At 54.3% G+C, this 19,277-nt stretch overlaps 2 protein-coding genes across 9 annotated transcripts in view; both read left to right on the top strand.

Moving 5' to 3' along the window:
* MKNK1 (MAPK interacting serine/threonine kinase 1) overlaps positions 1–8,122 on the top strand; it is a 41,106-nt gene extending 32,984 nt beyond the window's left edge. For 5 of the 7 annotated variants that reach the window (XM_043574873.1, XM_043574872.1, XM_043574875.1 and 2 more), the window contains 5 exons: positions 1,337–1,432; positions 2,989–3,183; positions 3,893–4,057; positions 5,485–5,528; positions 6,821–8,122. In XM_043574873.1, the coding sequence (XP_043430808.1) occupies positions 1,337–1,432; positions 2,989–3,183; positions 3,893–4,057; positions 5,485–5,528; positions 6,821–7,049 (729 nt within the window). In that variant the 3' untranslated portion in view covers positions 7,050–8,122. The remainder of the gene's footprint in view (positions 1–1,336; positions 1,433–2,988; positions 3,184–3,892; positions 4,058–5,484; positions 5,529–6,820) is intronic. The other 2 variants (XM_043574878.1, XM_043574877.1) reach the window with 2 other exon arrangements.
* A 5,800-nt stretch (positions 8,123–13,922) lies between these two features.
* Positions 13,923–18,797, top strand: KNCN (kinocilin). 2 transcript variants are annotated; one of them, XM_043574880.1, is made up of 4 exons: positions 13,923–14,090; positions 15,181–15,249; positions 15,963–16,037; positions 16,851–18,797. In XM_043574880.1, exons 1-4 carry the CDS (start codon positions 13,940–13,942, stop codon positions 16,928–16,930), a joined length of 375 nt encoding a protein of 124 aa, XP_043430815.1. In that variant the 5' UTR covers positions 13,923–13,939; the 3' UTR covers positions 16,931–18,797. The 2 variants fall into 2 exon arrangements, with proteins under 2 accessions (XP_043430815.1, XP_043430816.1); XM_043574881.1 differs by lacking the exon at positions 15,181–15,249.
* Positions 18,798–19,277: the final 480 nt, after the last annotated feature.

Genomic DNA, 19,277 nt, shown 5'->3' with positions numbered 1-19,277 from the left:
CAAGTGTCCATCAACAACAGGTAAATGGATAAACAAAACGTGGCTTGTCCATGCAATGGTATGTTGTTCAGCCGTACAACAGAATGAAGTTCCGATCCATGCCACATCATGGATGAACGTTGAAAACAGTATGCTAAGTGAAATAAGCCAGACACAAAAAGACAGATACTGTGTGATTCTACTTACATGAAATATCTGAAATAGCCAAATTCATACGGACGGAAAGTAGGTTAGACATTACTAAGGAGAGGGGGGAATGGGGAATTACTATCAAATGGTTTCTGTTTGGGATGATGGAAAAGTTTTGGAAACAGATACTGGTGATGGTTGCACAACAGTATGAATGTAATTTTTGCCACTGGGTTATTTTCTGTTCTACAGATTTTACCACCACCACAACAAAAACAGAGAGGCTAAGTGAAAAAGAAAAGAAAATAGAAGAAGGAGAAGAAGGGAAGAAGGAGGAAGGGAAGGGAAAGGAAAGAAAGGAAGGGAGGAAGAAAAGTTGAGAGACTGTCCTGGCTTCCCTAGCAGGTTAAACGGCTAAAGCTGGGACTCCCAAAACCAGCATTTTGGAGTGGCTCACTGGGCTGCCTCCACCACGCAGGCCACTCTCCTGCTTGCGCACAAAGTGCCCTCCCGGTTGGCTCCAGAGATGACTAATGCTGTCTGTGGTTTCAGGGGCAGCATCCAGTATGGGTGACCAGCCATCCCAGCCTGCTTGGGCCTGTAGGCTTTCCCAGGATACATAACTTTCGGTGCTCAAACAACAAAGTCTCAAGCAAGCAAAAACAAGTTGGTCACCCTGAGACACCGGAGGTCATGCCCTGCACTGAACAGGCCACAAGGAGTCTTTCAGGAATACATACTTCTCAGATTCTGCAACCTATACCATCATTTGTCATTTGTCATTTGTCATTTGTGGGCAAGAGTTCCATAGGCTTCCTGCTTGTTTTACTAAGTGCACAGCAGTCTGACACCATGTAGCGTGCACATTTTTCCTTAGGAAGTGAGGAAGGGTGTGGGGCAGAGGGCACCTTAGGATAAATCCTCAGGTGATTTCTAGTTAACCCAAGGACAGCAAACATGACCTAACAGATAAAGCTGGGCTTCAGCATGGTGGCCATATAAACAGAGAGACAGAGAGAGAGAGAAAGAGAGAGAGAGAGAGAATGCATCCCCGAGGGCAAGAGCAAGAGTGAGCCAGTGAGAGCCCCCCCCCCTTCCTACATGAGGGGAGGGAGTGAGAGGGGGTAAGTGTGTCACAGTCACACTGGTCTCCTCCTGCCCTTGGGTTTCTTATATTTGTAACCTTGTTTTCGGCTTTCCTTTGCAGGTGTCTCCGGTGAAAATCTGTGACTTTGACTTGGGCAGTGGAGTGAAACTAAACAACTCCTGCACCCCCATAACCACACCAGAGCTGACCACTCCAGTATGTATGGCTGGGCACCCTGTACCACCTCCTTCGGGGCTCCTGTCATTTGGAGTACCCACAACCCAAAGCTGGAGTGCAGAACAGGGGCTAAGGAAGGAAAACCAAGTGTATCTACATCATTGCCATCTGCCTGAGTTGTCATCTGGCCACTGCATAGTGGGCCACCCCCCCCCCCCAACCATGCCAGTGCTTAACTGCTGATGAAAGAACTTACAGTGTGGGGTGGGTCCTCTGCCAATGACGGGACAGATTGTATCTATGAGAACAGGCTGAGCCCTGACTCCTGACCCAGGTAAAGACAGACACTGTCCCAGGCCAGCCCTTTGCACATGGGCACATGGTAGCTCTGAGAGTTCCACTGTGCCCGGCAGCATCTGGGCGCGTCCCCCTGTGATGGAGGACAGGAGTGTGGTCTCTCTGTGGCACGAACCGAGAGGTCCTGGCTCCCTGCACGTAGGATCACTTGGCTGAGTTATCCTGCGGCTTCCTTCACTTCACATTTCATGCCCAGATGTGCAGCTGGGAGCTGTCCTTCCTAAGACGTCTCTTGTACACACCTGATGTACTGCAATTATTGTGAGGCTTTTGAGATTTGCATGCTTCATAAGTGAATTTTCCTAATACCCTTTTTTAAGACATGCATTTCAGTATGCTCGTGTCTTATTCTAATCAACATTATTAGAAATGTTTCCATATTAGCTTCTACTACACTGAACTACCTTGTTCTCAAAGTCATTAACTCTAATTACCAATAACAGAAAGTCCTTTCTCCATTTCCCATCTTCCCATGTAATTAGTTGTGTGTGTGTTGGAGGCCAGGGAGGTATCTCTTGGCGAGCCTGAAATAATGAAGAAGGGAGCAAAAAGTATTTGTTTTGTTTTTATCAGCATTTTCCATGCAAGGATGGGAGGAAGGAATCCTGAATTCTTATACTTGGTTACCACTGATGTGCTTGAACCGAATTCCTGCCCCATCCTAGTCCTTGGTGTTCCCATCTGTAAATGGGAGAAGCAGGGAGGTTGGATTTGTTCTAAGAGCTGTTCCAGCTTTGATGGACTCTTAATTCTAAATTCTTACTCCTCCTTGGTCTAAAATGACAGAGAAGCTTGGCAGGGCTTCACCTGAAGAACTCCTTGCCTTATGGGATTACATGTCCACAGACCCCCTCCCAGAGCCATGCCCCTGGTACAGCCAGGTGCCGGTATATTAGGTGACTGTCTGCAGAGAGCTGAGGCAGAGAGACTCCTGCAGCTTCTTGACCAGGAGCCTCTGCCTACTGGAGAAGGACCTGAAAAGATAAGTGACCTGGAACTGGTCATGTGATCGTGAGGAATGCTAGGATTCCATTTACAAATGTTCAGTTGGCCCAGCTTTTCTAAGTGCCTTGGTGGCATCAGGCGAGCCCTCTGGTGGCTTTCCTGACAGCTTCTTGCTCTGCAACCCCATCCTCTTGCTCAAGTCCCATTTCATTCTGCTCTTCGCCATCTCCTCTCCCTGTGACTAAGCCTCTCCCTTCTCTGCCATTTCCCCTCCCCAACCTTGGCCCCCACAGTGTGGTTCCGCAGAATACATGGCCCCGGAGGTGGTGGAGGTCTTCAGGGACGAGGCCACTTTTTACGACAAGCGCTGTGACCTGTGGAGCCTGGGCGTGGTCCTCTACATCATGCTGAGTGGCTACCCCCCCTTTGTAGGTCACTGCGGGGCCGACTGTGGCTGGGACCGGGGAGAGGTCTGCAGGGTGTGCCAGGTGAGCACAGCACCGGTACCCCCTACACAGGGCCTGCTGGGCGGGGGTCAGCGTGCTTGTGGGATGCCTAGCAGGACTGGGCTGAGGGTTGTTCCTGCTCTGGAAGGGGGTCTATAGTGCCCCTTCCCTCTTTTGTCCAAGGGCCAGTGACAGGGTGAGAGAGAGACAGTGGGGCACTCAGCCCAGCTGGGAGCTCAGAGGAGGATTGTTAGAGAAGACCATACCTGAGCTGAGTCTTAAAACATGAGTCTAGCCCAGGGACAGAGGGGCAAGGAATAGAAGCAGAAGCAGCAGCGCCAGCAAAGACACAGAGGTGTGAAACAGCGGCATGTGTATGGGGAAGGAGGGTAGAATTGTAAGGTTGAGGGTTGGGGAGGTGAGACCTGACAGGTTGTGAGGAACCCATTTGTGGGGGCCCCTTACGAAGGGCTAAGGAATTGGGGCTGTGTTCCCTAGTTGGTCTTCCCCAGGTGTCACCCACCTAGCCCCCCAGGTGACCTAGCCATCTGTGCCCGCCAGGGGCATTCTGCGTGGCCTGATGATTTAGTGGGGACAAGGGAGCCGGGGAGGGCCCTGGCCTGTGGCATCCTCAAGCCCTGAGCTGCAGCTTCAGCTGAGGTCAATGGGACCTGGGGTGACCAAATCAATGGCAGCCACATCCTGCTTATTCCCTGGTAGTGTGGCCTCAGGAGGAATCTTCTTTACCTAGAACAAGCTGTTTGAGAGCATCCAGGAAGGCAAGTATGAGTTTCCTGACAAGGACTGGGCACACATCTCCAGCGAGGCCAAAGACCTCATCTCCAAGCTCCTGGTTCGAGATGCAAAGCAGAGACTGAGTGCCGCCCAAGTTCTGCAGCACCCCTGGGTGCAGGGGGTGAGTAACCCAGGGCAGGGTGGCCATCCACCTCCTCGGGCCTGGAGTGTGGCCATGAGGAAGCTTTTATAGGAGCAAGTACTGGACAGCCGCCCAGGTGTCTGACTTCAGCTGGAGGGAGACTATACGGCAGCTTCAGTCCCTGCGCATATGGAGTGAACTGCCACTGAAGGAGCCACGTACTGGTCATAGACTTGGCTCTAATCTTGGCCTCAGATGAAGCTCCTAACTGACCCATGCCTCTCAGGAATGGACAGAGGCCTCTGGGGGATTTGGCTCATGCATCCTACCATTGGCAGAGGCACACAGTCTGGTATTGGCATTTGGGGTCTGTGGTACCCTCCCCTTATACAGACATATCATTAGCTGGGAATGCCCAGAAGCAGGGCCTTGGTGCCCTGCTTGCAGTGAGGATGCACTGGGGGCACATAGGTTCTCCATGTGGTCCTGGAGTGCAGCTTGCCTAAAAGGCAACGGTGGTGGTTTCCCCAAACTAAAGATCCAAGTCCTTACTAGAAAATATTTTTTTTAATGTTTGTTTATATTTTAGAGAACGAGAGCAGGGAAGGGGCAGAGAGAGAGGGAGACAGAGAGGATCTGCAGTGGGCTCTGTGCCATCAGCAGACAGCCCGATGCAGGGCTGGAACTCACAAAACTATGAGATCATGACCTGAGCTGAAGTCAGCCGCTTAACCAACTGAGCCACCCAGGCGCCCCTACCAGGAGACATTTTTAACCGTCCTCCTCAGTTAGTCATGGTACCTGACATCTGCCCCTCTAAGGGGTCTGCTACACCTCCTGTGATTCACTGTGTCATTGGTCTGCCAGGCCCTACCCAACCTCGGTGGCCCTGCCAATGGGAGGGAGCAAACATTGCCAGCCCCATGTTACAGGGGTACCCAATCCAAGAATCTCTGAATGGCTAATTCCCAGCCACCCAAGAGTTGCTGTCTTTACTGAGCACCTGCCCCATGCCGGACTCTGCAATCCTGGGATGAGCAAGACCCAATCCCTGTCTTCATGTTCTAGTGGGAAGAAGGAGACAGGAATAAATGATGTGATAGTGTAACGAATGCTTATCAAAAGGACAAGGGTCCAGCCTCTGCTTGGGACAGGGGGAGGGAGGTGGCATGGGTGGGAGTATAAATGCTTCCTTCACAGGGGAAGCGACCCTCAGGCTGGGTCTTGGAGGAAGGTTAGGACTCTGCCAGGCACAGGGAGTGGCTCTCCATGCAGAGGCAGCTGGGTTCAAGCTGGGCCTTTCTTGCTCTCTCCTTGGAAGGTCTGACCCCACAGGCAAGCTCGACCAAGTCTCTGTGCTGGGCCAGGAGCCTCTAGTAATGTACCCACCCTGTGCTGGGGTGGGCAGGGGCAGCTCTTGAGGGAGGGAACAGTGCTTACCCCCGCGTCTGTCCTTCCCATTCTAGCAAGCTCCAGAAAGGGGACTCCCCACGCCGCGAATCCTCCAGAGGTAAATGCCCGATGCCCCTTCTTTGGCTTTGACTGTCCCTCAAACTTTCAGCCACATTGGGATGGAGGTGGGGACAGGGAGCCCATCTCTAGGCTCAGGTGTCCTCCTCCTGGAGGGGTTCCCCAGTCTGCCTACTCTGCATGTCTCTTCCTCTTTCCCCTCTTCTCTTCTGCCACCTGATGGCCTCCTCTGCCCTGCAGCTCCTTCAAGGACTCTCTGCAGGAGAAAAACCTGTTTCCATATCCACTCACATCCTAACTAGAAATCACCATTTACAGTCCAAAGACCTTCTCTGTGGGTTATTCACCCCAGGGTTTCCTACTGCTGCTCTGGTTGTAGTAGCAGGTTGGAGGTGCGGTAAAGTGCTGGGACAGGTTGTCCTGTCACCACTAGGCACAATAGGAATGGCCACTGGAAAGCAAATACATACTACGTGCCAGATATGCTGCTAAGAGCTGTGCAGAGATGCTATTCATAATCTGTAGGATAAATTTAAAAGAGAGGTTTACCTATTATCCCCATATTGTGGATGAGAAAACTGAGAGCAGAGAGATTATGGTAACTTACTCAGGGCCACACAGTAGCCTTGGGAGTTGGACTTTGAACCCGGATCTGTTGGACTCTAGTCCTTTTAACACTAGGTCATGTTCCTAGTGAGCACTGCCCTATTCCCAAAGGACCAGGGCTACCACGTTGTGGGGACCCCTCCAGGAACCAACCTCATGACCAGTTTCTGGGAGTCACACAGGGAGGTCTTACACCACTGTAGTCTCCATTCATGTGAGCCAGAATGCTACTGCCCAGCTTGGTTCCTAGCTGATTCTCTAGAGCTGTGTCCAGGGGCCTTGAGGCTCCAAACCTCTGGTCCACCTTAGAGGATGTATTTGGTAGACCCACAGTGCCTGCTGTAGGCTAGCCCTGAGCTGAGCCCTGGGGACACAGACATAAAGGCACAGCCCCTGCTCTTGGCGCTCTATGCCCTGACAGGGGAGAGGGGATATATGGGTGCGCACTTCGTGTGCCGCGCCTTTCCTCTGGGAGAGCTGGGTGTGGAGCATGAGAGCTCAGAGGAGGGTGTTCTGAATAGAAGGGGGCATTTGTCCCAACTCTGAAGTCTTAGGACTGTAGTTGAGGCTCAAAGCCATTCCAGCCTCAGTGAAATCAGATTCTGAACCCGGGCAAGAATGACTTCTGGGGGAAGCCACCCAGAAAAAGCTGCCGGGGGTCTGGGAGGCAGCCAGCCAGGGCGCTAAGCCCCTCTTCCCTCTGCTCTGTGCTGCCCGCCCCTCTAGAAATAGCAGCACGATGGACCTGACACTCTTCGCGGCTGAGGCCATCGCCCTTAACCGCCAGCTTTCTCAGCGCGAGGAAGACGAGCTGGCAGAGGAGTCCCTGGCTGAGGGCTTGTGCTCGGTGAGGCTTTCTCCTCCATGCAAGTCACGCCTGGCACGGCGGAGGGCCCTGGCCCAGGCAGGCCGCAGTGATGACCTGGAACTGTGTCCAACTCCCACCACACTCTGACCCACTCCAGCCACAACCTCCAGGACCTCAGCCTGCCCGGGCTTGGCCAAAGTCTGCAGAGCAAGTAGAGCGAGCTGCTCTGTGGCTCCGTCCAGGCCACCCAACCCCCCATTTCCCCAGAGTCCTCAAGGAAAAAGCTCTTTCCAAAGGGGTTGTCTTTGAAAAGGAAAGCAATCACTTGTCACTTTGCATAATCGCCTGCGGCAGGGACATCTCTGCTGGGCTCTTGCCCACCTGCTCACCCGCCTGCGGATCCGGGATGCAGCCTGCTCTCCTGGGCAGCAGGCGGCAGTGGCGGCTGGGGCTGCAGCCTTCAGGGAGCCAGCCTTGAGAAGCAGCAGTTGACAGAGGCTCTCTCTTCTCTTTGCACTGTCACCCCCCCCCCCCCCACGCCCCGCTGGTCCTTCCACCTTCCTCTGTCCTCCGGATGTCCTCCCCTGGCTGAACAAAGCCATCCCCTCACTTCAGGAGAGGGCAGGGAGCCTTCTGTGTTCAGGAGGCCAGATCAGTCTTCCAGTCTGTAGCGCTGGAGAAGCACATAATCTTTCTTTGCCGGGACCAAAACGTGTCCCTCATTTATCATCCCCTTCCTTGTTTGGGATTGCTGCTGAAGTCCGTATTATTTCATTAAAAAAAAATGTTTTTTTTTTAACCATGCACTTCCAGCAAAGATGGGACTTTCAACTCCCACTGCGAGCCCGTGGATTTTCCAGAGCACGTAATGGCTCGCTCTTCCTCAAATGTCCATGCATGTGAAAGGTTTTAATCAGCTGTTTCCTATTATTCTAACTGGTTTTAAGCTGTTGAGATGATGCGTGACTTGGAGGCTGTGTCTGCTGGAGGGCAGCATCAGTCCAGGGCAGTTAGAAGGAGCCGTGCGCCTGACGTGGCACCAGATCGGAGGCGGCGCGGGTGCCTGCTGCCGGAGAGTGAAGGCACATCCGGCGTCAGATAAGCTGGGCTGCTCAGCTACCTAGAGAAAATCAATTTGTACAAGTCAGACAAGACATTTACACCAAACGACAATGCTATTATACAATGTGCTTGTTTTAATAAAACTGTTTTAAATTTTAGCTGTGGCCTTCTTGATGGTCCTTTCTGCCCCTGTAAACCTGAGGAGACAGGCCTCCTGGAGAGGGGCCGAGTCCAGCCCTGTGCCGAGAAGGTGCGCCTGGTGGGACCTCTCAATCTGGGACCTCTCAATCTAGCCCCTCATTGGACCCGCGACACAGGTGAAGGAGATATCATTGCTCTTCCTTTTTACACGAAGAAATGAAGTTCATCAGCATTTGTCAATCTCCTGTTCTGTGCCTGGACCCAGAGATGAGTGAGAAGCAGTCTTTGCCCCCTAGGGTCTCATCAGACGGAAGAGGTGCCTATCAGGAACCATTACACAAGCCGTCTTCAAAAAGTATTTTATTAGATGTGCTCTGTGCCCAGGCCAGCTACCCCACCCAGGCAGGAACAAAGCTCCCATCTGTCTGGAGCAGCACTAAGCCTTTCTCAAGGATCTGTTGTGGGGGTGTTGTGTGCCCCGGACTGTGCCAGACTTGGAACAAAGAAAACTGGCACCTCACAGCCATGGCTCTTGTGTCCATTGTGCAAAAGGGCTTTCCTGTGCTTCGTCCCATGTCATCCTCAGAGCCACACTGGAGAGGGCAGGGGTGGGAAGGGGGTGGCAAGGGGGAGGTCCGAGGGGTCAGGGCAGTGCACAAGGTGCTGCTGGCAGATTTTCTCCCCATGGAGAGCAGAGAGGGGTGATGGGATCGGGAGCTCCTCATTCCAGGGGCTCTCCTGCAGTGTGGGTGCTTCCGTGTTGATGCTGACGTACTTGCTGTTGACTGTCTTCCCTTCCCAGTAACTGTTACCACCCTCACATCCTGTCTTCTACCTGAAGTGAGATGGGCTAGAGAAACAGGCCTGCAGAATCGGAGCCTTTGGGCCCAAAGTCTCCCAGTCCCTGGGGGCTTAGAGCCATGATATGAGTTTTGTCCAACTCCGGCACCAGCGCAGTCAGTCCTTCGGGTTGGCCAGCTGGGATGGGACTTCCAGGGGCTTCCTGGACCAAGCGCCCCTGACTCCAAGCTGCATGTAGCTCCAGCCGGCTCTCGTGCCTCCAAGCCTTTGCTCAGGCTGTGCTGTGCCCTCTACAAGCCTGCCTCCCCACCCCAGTCCAACCGGCAAGGCCCCTCTCCTCCTTCACGGCTCTGCTTTTAAGTGCTACAGTGCCTACTTTGGTTTTGCTGGCATTATTGTGTGCTTACTAAGGAGCAGCTGCTTGCAGAGAATGTTCTAGGCATTATCTCATTTAATTTTCATATGAGGTAAAGTACCATTATGTTACCCGACTTAGAACTGAGCAGAGAAAGGAAAAAATTACTTTGCTGTATAGGTAGGAAGACAGAGATGGAATTCTCCCAAGAGAGACTTGAGATCCAGAGCTGCACTGCAGGGGTTCAAGTCCCAGCCCTGCTACTTAACTAGCTTTGTGCCCTGGGCAAGTTCCTGCCCTGGGCGGCAGTTTCTTCAACCAAAAATTGGTGCTGCTTACCTCTTGGTGCTGTTGTGAAATTGTGGATTGATTAACAAAGTGTTAGAGCAGTTCCAGGCACACACAGCAAGTACGCAGTATAGGTTGGCTGTGATAGTTGTAGTTGTTTTTATTGCCATCTCCTAAGGCAGAATTATTCCACTCGGTGCCAGTGATGGAGATGAGCTTTCCCCCTTTCCTTGGCTTGTGTGGGTGGAGACGGATCTGGGCTTTCCAGGTGGGTCTGGCTTCTAGCCCTTTGTGGGGTCCTCCTACTGACAGGCTGCTCTGCCCCTCGGGGCTGGGGTCCCTGTCCCCAAGGGGCTGCTGTGGTGCCCAGAGCAGAGTCTGAGTTTGGGGATTTCGGGGGTCCTATGTTCTAGTCCTTCTGCTACTGTTCACTGGGTGGCCTTGGGAAGTCCCTGCCCTTTCTGAGGCCCAGGCCACGTACCTGGCTCTGCTGGGCAGAGACGCATGGCAGACACACAGGGGGGCTCTGAGGCCTTTAACTGGATGGCCAGTCCCCTAGCTCTAGGGCTCAGACTTGGACTGGGCCTTAGGAGAAAGATGGTCCCAGCCAGCCGGCATGTCCTAGACCTCAGGTCTCCTGCCTCAAATCTAGTTAGCAAGACTCCTATCTGACCCCTAGTTTGGGCCCTGGGCATAGGGGCCAAGTGTTTCTCCCTGTGGGTGTCCACCTGCCTGAGCTCTGGGGCACCCTCCTCCCTCCTGGCCCAAAGCCCCTGTTCCACGAACAGCAGTGCCCTGGTCCCGTGCCAACTGCTCCAGCTGCTTAGGTCTGGAGGGGAGCGAGGAGCAAGGTCCCCCCACGGCTGGCACTCTTGTTGCCATGGTAGCAGTTGCCTTGGAAGCCACTTCCCCGGAGTTTAGCTTCTGAACAGTCTGGGAAAGCTGCCCGTCCCCCAGGGGATCGGTGCATTAATCACGCTCTTTTCCAGGGTCCTCACCTCTCAAGGAAAATAAACAGAACTAAACCACACTGAGGCCTTCCACCCACTCTTCCTCCCCACCCCAGGCCAGCCTTGGACTTGGCACCTCTGGGAAAGAAGGAGCAGAGGCAGGCACTCCAACCCCAGCCTTGCCCAGAGACAGAGATGACCCATTGCCTATACAGCCCCCGAGTCCAGAGGCCTGGGAGACCCAGACTTCAGCGAGGAGGGCTCTGATGCTCACAGGGTGGGGAATAGGTGGGGTGATCAGTCTCTAGTGACTTGGACCTCCATCTCCTTACCTATTGTAGGAAACACATCACCCAAGGACAGGCTTGTATTTTCTTTTTCACAGATGAAACAGCCTATATTAAGGAAAGAATTGGCAAGCCTTCCTCTCTATATTTCTAATCAATGGAAGAGTGGGCGTCACAAAGGTTTTAAGATAACCAATGGATGAATGGGCATCCAAAGGTTTTAAGAAGCCTTTAATGACACTCCCCTGTCGTGATGGAAAAAATGGAGGCCTTGACTGAACACAGTGCCTCCCTCTGATGGTGGGGTTGCCAATTCCTCCCACCTCAAATAAGACAATTTAGAAATTCAGAGACAAAGAAATGCTAGAGTACTTCTGAGCTGAGCCGGGAATCTGGACACAGGTTCTGTCAAGGTCTCTGGGGCAACCCTTCCTTTCCCCATGCCTCAGTCTCCCCATCTGTTCTATAAAGGAGCTTGCATGGATTTGTAGTTCTGTGATCTTGTAACTGATAATGGCTTCATGTGTCTCTCCTCCGTATTTCCTCCTCTGACTTTGTGCCCTGAGGAATTTACAATGTCAAAAAAACAAAAACAAAAACAAAAACCCCAAACCCTCTAATTTAGCTTTGGTCTCCAGTTTTTAGAGGTCAGAGTATTCTTCTGGAAGCTGAAACTCACAATGTCCAGGCCCTCCTGACTCCAGCCTCTGCCATCCCCACCCCCCTTCACCAGATGGGCAAAGTGAGGTTCAGGCGGTGGAGTGGCTGGCCCAAAACCCACAGTGTGAGGTGGCCATCTCGCTGACGGCGTGGGAGCCACCCTTGGCTTTACACCCTGCCCAGCCTGAGTTATGCAAACACTTAACGGGGGTGAGGGCTCTGAGATTCCCAAAGCTCAAAATCTCAGAACACATTTTCATAAACAATTATTTTGACAGCTCCTTCTAAAACTAGTAAGTGGGGGGGTCAATTATGTGTGACAGAGACATGGGCTGTCATTTGATGCCTAATTAGAGGAATAATCAGACCTCATCCTGGAGAGAAGCACAGAGAACGTTGGCAGCAGCCGCTGTAACTGGGGAATGCCCACATCCGGGGGCTTCCTCTTCTGGGACCCAGGGACACAGCCTGGGGCCCCCTGGTGCTCTGCAGTCACCCCTCCTCTCTATGTACCTTTGAGTTCACACCTGTCTTTGCCTCAGGCTTCTCTCCAGCCTCCTGGCAGTGCCTTCCCTCAGCTGAAGCTCAGTCAGGTGACCCTGGCCTTCTCAGGCCCCCACCCCCACCCAAGAAAAGCCCCTTGTTAGAGGCAGAGGTCCCAGGGTGCCTGTAGCCTTCCTCTTTGAGGACCTGAGGTGGTCGTGCAGGTCTAAGCCCTCCCTGAACTCTACCTTTTGTTCAGAAGCCTCACCCTAGTCCCTTCTAGCCATGGCATTCTGTGGAGCTCACTCTGAGTCTGCCCTTGAGGGGCTCACAGTCCACAGAGGAGACAGGATGAGGTCAGATGGTGGGCACTTCAGCATGGGGGACACAGGAGCAGCGGTAGGCAGCAACCCCCCCCCCCCCCCCCCCCCCGCCTCAGGCATGGTCAGGAACAGCTCCACAGAGCATGGGCTGGCCAAGCAGGGTCCTGCAGGAAGGAGGCGCTCTCCAGACAGCTAAGCAGACATTCAGCAGAAGGCAGCAGCAGAGAAGGGGAAGAGGGAGGGGCAGGAGGTAGCTATGGAGGTGGAGGACCTTGGCCTGGCTATGCTGGGTGGCAGACATCATCAGGGAGACAGAGGCACACAAAGAGAGGCCAGTGGGGCCAGTGATGGGACCCTGGAAACAGTGCCCAGGTGCCTAGGTGCAGGCATAGGAGCAGGCCCCGATTCTGGGATCGGGGAGGTCCTTATCCACAAAGGCCCAGAGACTGCAGTCAGTGGCGAGGGCTGTGTCTGGGGTGGGATAGGGCTACAAATGCCCAGCCTCTAACTGGTGGGTACTGCAAGTAGGTCAGATAGGCCGGGCAGAGGAGGTCAAGAGGTGCCAGCCATGTCCCTATCTCCTGACCCCGGCTGCTGACACTCCACCCCTGCCAATCCTCTCCCCATATTTATCTTCCTCCTATCTCATGCCTCCCCACCCCTGCTCTTCCCTCTCAGCCCCCTACCAGGGATCCCTCCCAGCCCACTGGCAACTAAAAGGGGTGTGGGTACCAAACCTACTTGAGGAGAAGGAGGTCCCCTGAGATCAGCCTCCAATCAGGACCCCTCAGCCCTGCTCCCCTTAGGAGACCAGAGGTTGACAGGCTGGGGGGGAGGAGCAAGGGGGCAAGCGTGAACCTCTTTTTCTCCTCCTGTCCCAGTCACTGTTCTGGCCTCTGAGCCTCCTGTAGGCCCCCTGTGTCTCATGCTTGTGCCTGTCTCCGAGTCCCCGAGCAGAGGTCTCGTGTGCCAAATGGCCGAAGACAGCAGGGTGGGCCCTAAGCATGTAGCCGGAGAGTCTCCTCGCGTCCCTGGCCGCTAAACCCCACATGAAGCCACCAGTCCACCCTGCCCCCTCCAGCAGTGGAACCCGGGCTGCGTGCCCTCGTGGGCATCTGGGACAGGTGGCAGCTCGTGTTGCAGTCTCATGAATAACTCAGGACCTCCCTGCTGTCCGCTTCTCCGAGACACCCGTGTCCCCTGGACCAACCTCCCCCACTGCTTTAAACTTTAATAGGCCAAACTTTAATAGGCCAAGGCCCAGGGGCAGCCAAGCAGGTTCCAGGGAGCTAGGGCAGGATATCCTGAGCAGGAGAGCTCAGGCTAAGCTCTCCCAAGAGGAAGCTAACAGGATAGAACCCTGTACAGCAGGCCCGGCTCTCCAGAACTCTGGCAGCCAAGGCAGGATGTGGCCAGGCAGGAGTCCCAAGAGTGGCCTCCACATTCAGGGGCCTTCCGGGGAGGAAGAGTAGTCTGGGGTGACCTGGCAGGGATCCTAGGTCAAGGTGTGGCTGGGGGCCCCTGGGAGAGCTGTGGGATAGGGTTACTAGCCTCGACTCTTCCTGACCAGAAACTCCCACTCTGAAGGTGGAGCTCCAGCAAAGATACATCCAAGAGGACGGAGACCTCCAGGGCTCTCCTGGGGACAGGCCCCTCTGGCAGCAGACGGTACCCTGGGTAGGCCTGCATGGACATCCCCATCAGCAGCAGAGACTTCCGCTGCCTGCAGCTAGCCTGTGTGGCCCTCGGCCTGGTGGCTGGCAGCATCATCATCGGTGTGTCCGTGTCCAAAGCTGCAGCCGCCGTGGGTGGCATCTTTATTGGCGCTGCCAGTCTGGGTGAGCAGGTGCTGGGCTTGGAGGGGGAGCGGGGGGGGGCATAGTCAAGTGAATGAGAAATGGAGGCAAGGGTTGGTTTACTAGGAATTGGTTGGGGACCATAGAAGCTAAAGAGATGTGAGCAAAGCAGCCGTCGGGGGCACAGGGAGGCAGGGGAGGGTTGGAGTAAGCTTCCTTCTGCCTGGGGTAGGGAGACTGGGAGAAGGGAGCTGGTCGTCATGCTCCTCTCTGGCTGCTCCCCTCTGGCCCTCTAGTCCCAAGCCCTGGGCTCTTGGGTTTTTGGTGGAATTCATAAGCCTGTTGAGGGTGGGTTGACAGGGGGCAGGTAAAAGAGGACAGAGGTCTCAGTGGGACACTCTGTGAGCCAAGAGAGGATCCAACTCAAAGCGTTTCTTTTTCTCTCCTGGTATTTCTTGGCAGGGCATCTGTCTATCTGTCCAGGCATCCATCCATCTCTCTATCTGGGCCAGTCCCACTGATATCCCTGCACTGATGCTGAGTACTGTCCTTCCCCACTCCACCACCCTGGGCCAAAAGCAGAGCTAGAAGCACCAGAAGGGTGGGTTCTTGGCATCTGTACCTGCAAACTCCTGCCAAGAGCCACAGACATTTGGTCTGGGGATGAAATGCAGGTGGGCAGGGCAGGGTCCACTCTTCTGCTAACCCATCCACAGGTCTGGGTGGGAAGGAGCATGCTAAGAAGCTCCCAGGCTTGGGGCAGACTGAGGCAGAGGAGTGGTGGTGGTGGTGATGTAGCTGGGCCCACTTCCAGCCAGCTGAGAACATGCTTAGCACCTGGGAAGGCTGGAGCCGGGAGCCCGGGCTTTCACAGCCTGTAGCCCCTTCTCCAAAGAGGCACTACTCCCTGCCCCCTCTTAGGGCTGGGTGATGGGGAGCCGCCCCCCTAAACTCCCACAGGCTCACATTTACGCACTCACAGTCCCAACCTGCACACTCATGCTCCTCCCATGCCCATCCATATCACCCTCATAAACCACCCTCAGGCTCACAGCCTACCCACAGCCCCATGCAGCCTGCACTAACCAGGCCCCTTCCCCATCACAGAACCCCTCTGTGTCTCTCTTCTCAGGGTTCCTCATCTTGGCCTACCCCTTTCTAAAGGCTCGGTTCAACCTGGACCACATCCTGCCCACCATAGGTGAGTCCTCTCCCCAGCACCCAGCAGAGCCCTCTTCCAAGGACTGTTGTGTGAGACCCATTGTGTGTAAGTCTGTGGCCCACTGTGGGGCAGAACTGAGACCCTGTGTGTGACTGAGCCTGGCTGTGTGTGTTAGTTGCTATGTGTGTGTGTGTGTGTGTGTGTGTGTGTGTGTATGTGTGTGTGGTTTGGCATTGCCATGACTACGGTGTAACAGACTCCAGCCTGTTGCCTGCTCTAGAGGTGCCTGAACCAGCTCAGAGCACCTAGAACTCCCATCTCCCCGGAGGGAGCCTCCAACTCCCACAAAGCCTCCGAGATCTCCAGACAAGCGCATTTCATTCCTGAGCCCCCATAAAAACCCTCTACCTCCCCTAAGACCTCAGGACCCCTGTATAGCTCCTCGATTCATCTCAGCTCCCCACATACATGCTACCATCTCCATCAATCCTGGGGGGCTTTCCATATCCCTAGTTCTCCTCACGACCCTCACCTCCTCAAAAAGTTTGCCATCTTCCCCTTCAAGGGCCCATTTCTCCCATCTCCACTCCCAAACCAGCCCAGATCATGTGAGAGGCCTAAAGGAATGTGGTGGAGTGAAGACAGCAGCAGGGATGGAGATGAGACAACAGGCAGGTCTTCCCTTCCCAAAGCAGGACTTGACCTGAGAATGGCTTAGTAACCAGGGGGCTTGGGGTGATCTTATCATGCAGGGAGCCTGAGAATTCACCCCCACCCGGGGCCAGACCATGGGGAGGGAAGATCCAGCACCAATGGCAATAAAGAGGGTAAGTTTTAAAAACTCCAGAATCCATCTTCCACCTCTGCTCTCTGGCTGAGCAGCTCTGGGGGGCCCAGGGAGAAGCCTTGAGGGACATGCAGAAGGGGTGTCCCCAGTGACCGGGAGCCAGCAGAGTTAGCCAGTTCTTCCATGTGTTTGGTCAAAACCCTTCTCACTCCAAGCTGAGCGGGGCTCCTGTTTGACCTCAGGGCTTCTCTGTTGTGCCTGGCATGGACACTGGGACCGACCCTTGGTCCCATGTCTCAGTTTATGTTTTCTCACTCTCTTCTCCCATGATGGAATCCAACTCTCAGAGCTGGTAACTGAAATGGAACATCTTCCTCCTCCCCTACCTCCACACACTGGAAAATTCTAGGGCAGGAGTTTCTCAAAGATGGGCCTCGCCCACAGCATCTACTGCCAGTGGTGGGATGCCTAATCCCAGCAAAAGGCCCCATTCCAGACCCTGCTCCAAACACTTTACATATATTAATTTGTTCCATTCTCAAAACAGCCACATGAGGGAGGTACTGTAATTAGGTCCACTTTATATATGGGGCAACTGAGGCACAGAGAGATTAAGTAAGGCAGCTAGGAAGTGGTGGGGCCAGAACTGAAACCAGGCAGTCAGCCCCGAGTCCTGCCTGTAACTGCTCCCACCATGCTGCTGTCCTCTTGAAGAGCCATTCTGACCATCCGTGCCTCTTTAAATTCAGCTGAAACTGTCCCTGGGACTCCCCTCTCTCCCCACTGGTCCCTCTGGGTTGCTCTGATCCGGAATCTGTCTACTCAGGCAGCCCTGTGCTGGTCTCTTCCCCAGGAGCCCGAAGCAGCCTGTCCACTGTGAGCAGAACACTGGAGAAGCTGAAGCCAGGGGGCCGGGGAACTGCGGAGGGCTGAGGCAGGGCTGAGGGGTTACCCCCTACCCTCCCTCCCTCTCTGCCTGCTACCCTGATCTCAGAGCCCTCCTGGGTCCGAACCAGAGGTGAACCAGGCCCTGGAGACACCAGACATGCATTCGCCTGAGCAAAGCTCTTGAAAATGGATCCCACGTGGCCGAGAGCAGGGCCTGAAGCAAAGGTGTCACTGGAGGTTCCACAGGGGACCCTTGTATCAGGCTTTTGATGTGGATTTTCTCTCTGGACTGCAGCTCAGCAGGCTTCCCTTTTTGATCTACTGACTGGTTTCTCTGGAACTGGGGGCCAGAGGTACCTCAGGCCCTTGCTCCAGCCTGGCCACAGAAATGAACCACAGGCTGACAGGAGCCACAGACAGGATCCCCTCAGCCCCTGAGGCTTGGCCCTGGGCTTCTAGAGCTCACTGGATAGATAGAAGGGCTGGAACAGATTCTTTCTGGATATCAAAAACTTTGGGCCACTCCTTAGGTACAGGCTTTCAGCAATAGCAAACCAGACAGGAGCATGTCCTAGACAAACAAAATAGTCATGCTGGGACAGGGGCCCAGGTAAGGCAGTGACCTAGAGGCTTCCAGGAGGAGGTGGCTCCTGAACTGAGTCCTGTCCTGAGACTCTTGTGTGTGACTCCACCATCCAAGGCTTTTTGTGATCTCACCCCAGACAAGACCTCCAGCCTTCCCTCTTGTCCCCCACCCTCTCACCGCTGCTGAACAATCTCAAATATTCCAGCCTCCACGCTTTGTCTTGTGTTCTCCTGGAGGCCTCCTACTCCTCTCTGCCTATCCAAAGCCCTCACCTTGAAAGGCACAGTTCCAAGGATCCCCTTAACACAACACCCTCCCCATCATCTTCCTGCAGCCCATGCCTCTCTCCCTCCACGGGGTCCAGGCAGGCTGAAGTCTCCTTTTTCATAAAACAATTATTAATCCTACTGAAACCTACTGTGCGTTGCCCTTTTCCAGTTACTGTCAGGGTACACAGTAGGTGCTCAATAAATGTTAGTGGCATCAATTTAACACAAAAACAATTCCCCAATCTTTCCCTGGAGAGTCACGTCAAGGCCCCATGTATCTTTGTGGTTTGGGGCAAGGAGGACCTGGCCCACGTGTGTGTGGCTATGCAGAAAACATTGTGCCTCCCTCCACACCACTCCTCACTCACCTACACCCTCAAGGTGGAGCAGGTGTTTGACCTCTACAGAGACATCTGCTCCATGTGGCCTCTGTTCATGTTTGTGAGCAAAGGACAAGCTAGGAAGAGTCTCATTCTTCAAGGACCAGTGCAGATGACACCTCCTCTCAGAAGCCTCCCCTGACTGTGCTGTGCTCCCACAGCCCATATCATTCTGAGTGGTCTTTGTCACCTTCCTCCTCTCAAGAGCAGGGGCCAGAGGACGTACCCAGCAGACGTTGCAAAACCAAACCAAAAGTGGGAGAGGCCACTTCATTGTACGGATGGGAAAGCTGAGGCCCTCCAGAAAAAAGGACTCATCGAGTCCCGCGGTGAGAGGTTGTGCAACCAGCTCTTATAGTCAGGGCTCCTCTCTCCCCACCCAAGGCTCTACCCTCTGCTGTCCTTGGCACAGAGACCAGCTCCCTGACCAGAGTGGGACAGACCTCCACTCATAAATGCTGGCCAGTTGTGGAGCCTGTGGTTCCTCCAGCCTGAGGGAAGTCCCCCTCCTTCTATTTCCCTCCCCTCCACCTCCCTCCTGCCTGATCACTTACCCTTCTCCACTCCCTCAACGTCATTATCATCAACATAACTTGGGCCCAGCGGCCCCTCCTTGCTCAATAAGGAAACCCTTCCTCCTGCCCATCTTTAATCCTTACCTGAAGCACCCTGCAAGATGCCCATGGGTGGAAAGGGTGGGAAGGGGGGAAGTGGAACCTGGGCTGTGGGGAGGGTGGTAGCCCTTGGCCCACCACCAACGCTTCCCCAACATGATCTCCCCAAGGCAGGGCTATTGCATCTTCAATGCCTGGCAGAGCCCGGCACAGAGTGGTGTGGGGATCAGAGCAGAATAAAGTAAGGAATGAACACATAAAAAGGCAAGGGCTATGTCCACTGGGGAAGAACTAGGCAGAGGTCCAAAGGACCCTTGAAACTGTGGGAGTCTTCAGGGCCTGAAACCCCGAGGCCGCCTGTCCCCCAGTCTAAGTGAATGTCCAGATACATCCTCCCAAGTGCATACTGCACCCCAATGCCCCCACCCTTTCAGCCTGGTCACAGGAGTGGTCCGTGTGGAGCTCATGCCTTCACCCCCTTTGGAAGGTGAGTTTGGGCCAAGTAGGCAGGGTGGTGTGGTGGGTAGTGTTAGGGAGGAAGTG

This window comes from Prionailurus bengalensis, chromosome C1 (genome assembly GCF_016509475.1).
Source record: "Prionailurus bengalensis isolate Pbe53 chromosome C1, Fcat_Pben_1.1_paternal_pri, whole genome shotgun sequence".
Classification (NCBI taxonomy): domain Eukaryota; kingdom Metazoa; phylum Chordata; class Mammalia; order Carnivora; family Felidae; genus Prionailurus; species Prionailurus bengalensis.
The sequence above is the reverse complement of the archived record's forward strand: the minus strand, read 5'-3'. Positions and strand labels throughout refer to the sequence as shown.

What these genes read in the sequence shown, in the direction of transcription:
- KNCN (XM_043574880.1), top strand. Translation starts at nt 13,940, where the DNA reads ATGGACATCCCCATCAGCAGCAGAGACTTCCGCTGCCTGCAGCTAGCC. An exon ending in TATTGGCGCTGCCAGTCTGG is followed by an intron (nt 14,091 to 15,180) that starts GTGAGCAGGTGC and finishes CTCTCTTCTCAG; the next exon opens with GGTTCCTCATCTTGGCCTAC. An exon ending in CCACATCCTGCCCACCATAG is followed by an intron (nt 15,250 to 15,962) that starts GTGAGTCCTCTC and finishes CTTATCATGCAG; the next exon opens with GGAGCCTGAGAATTCACCCC.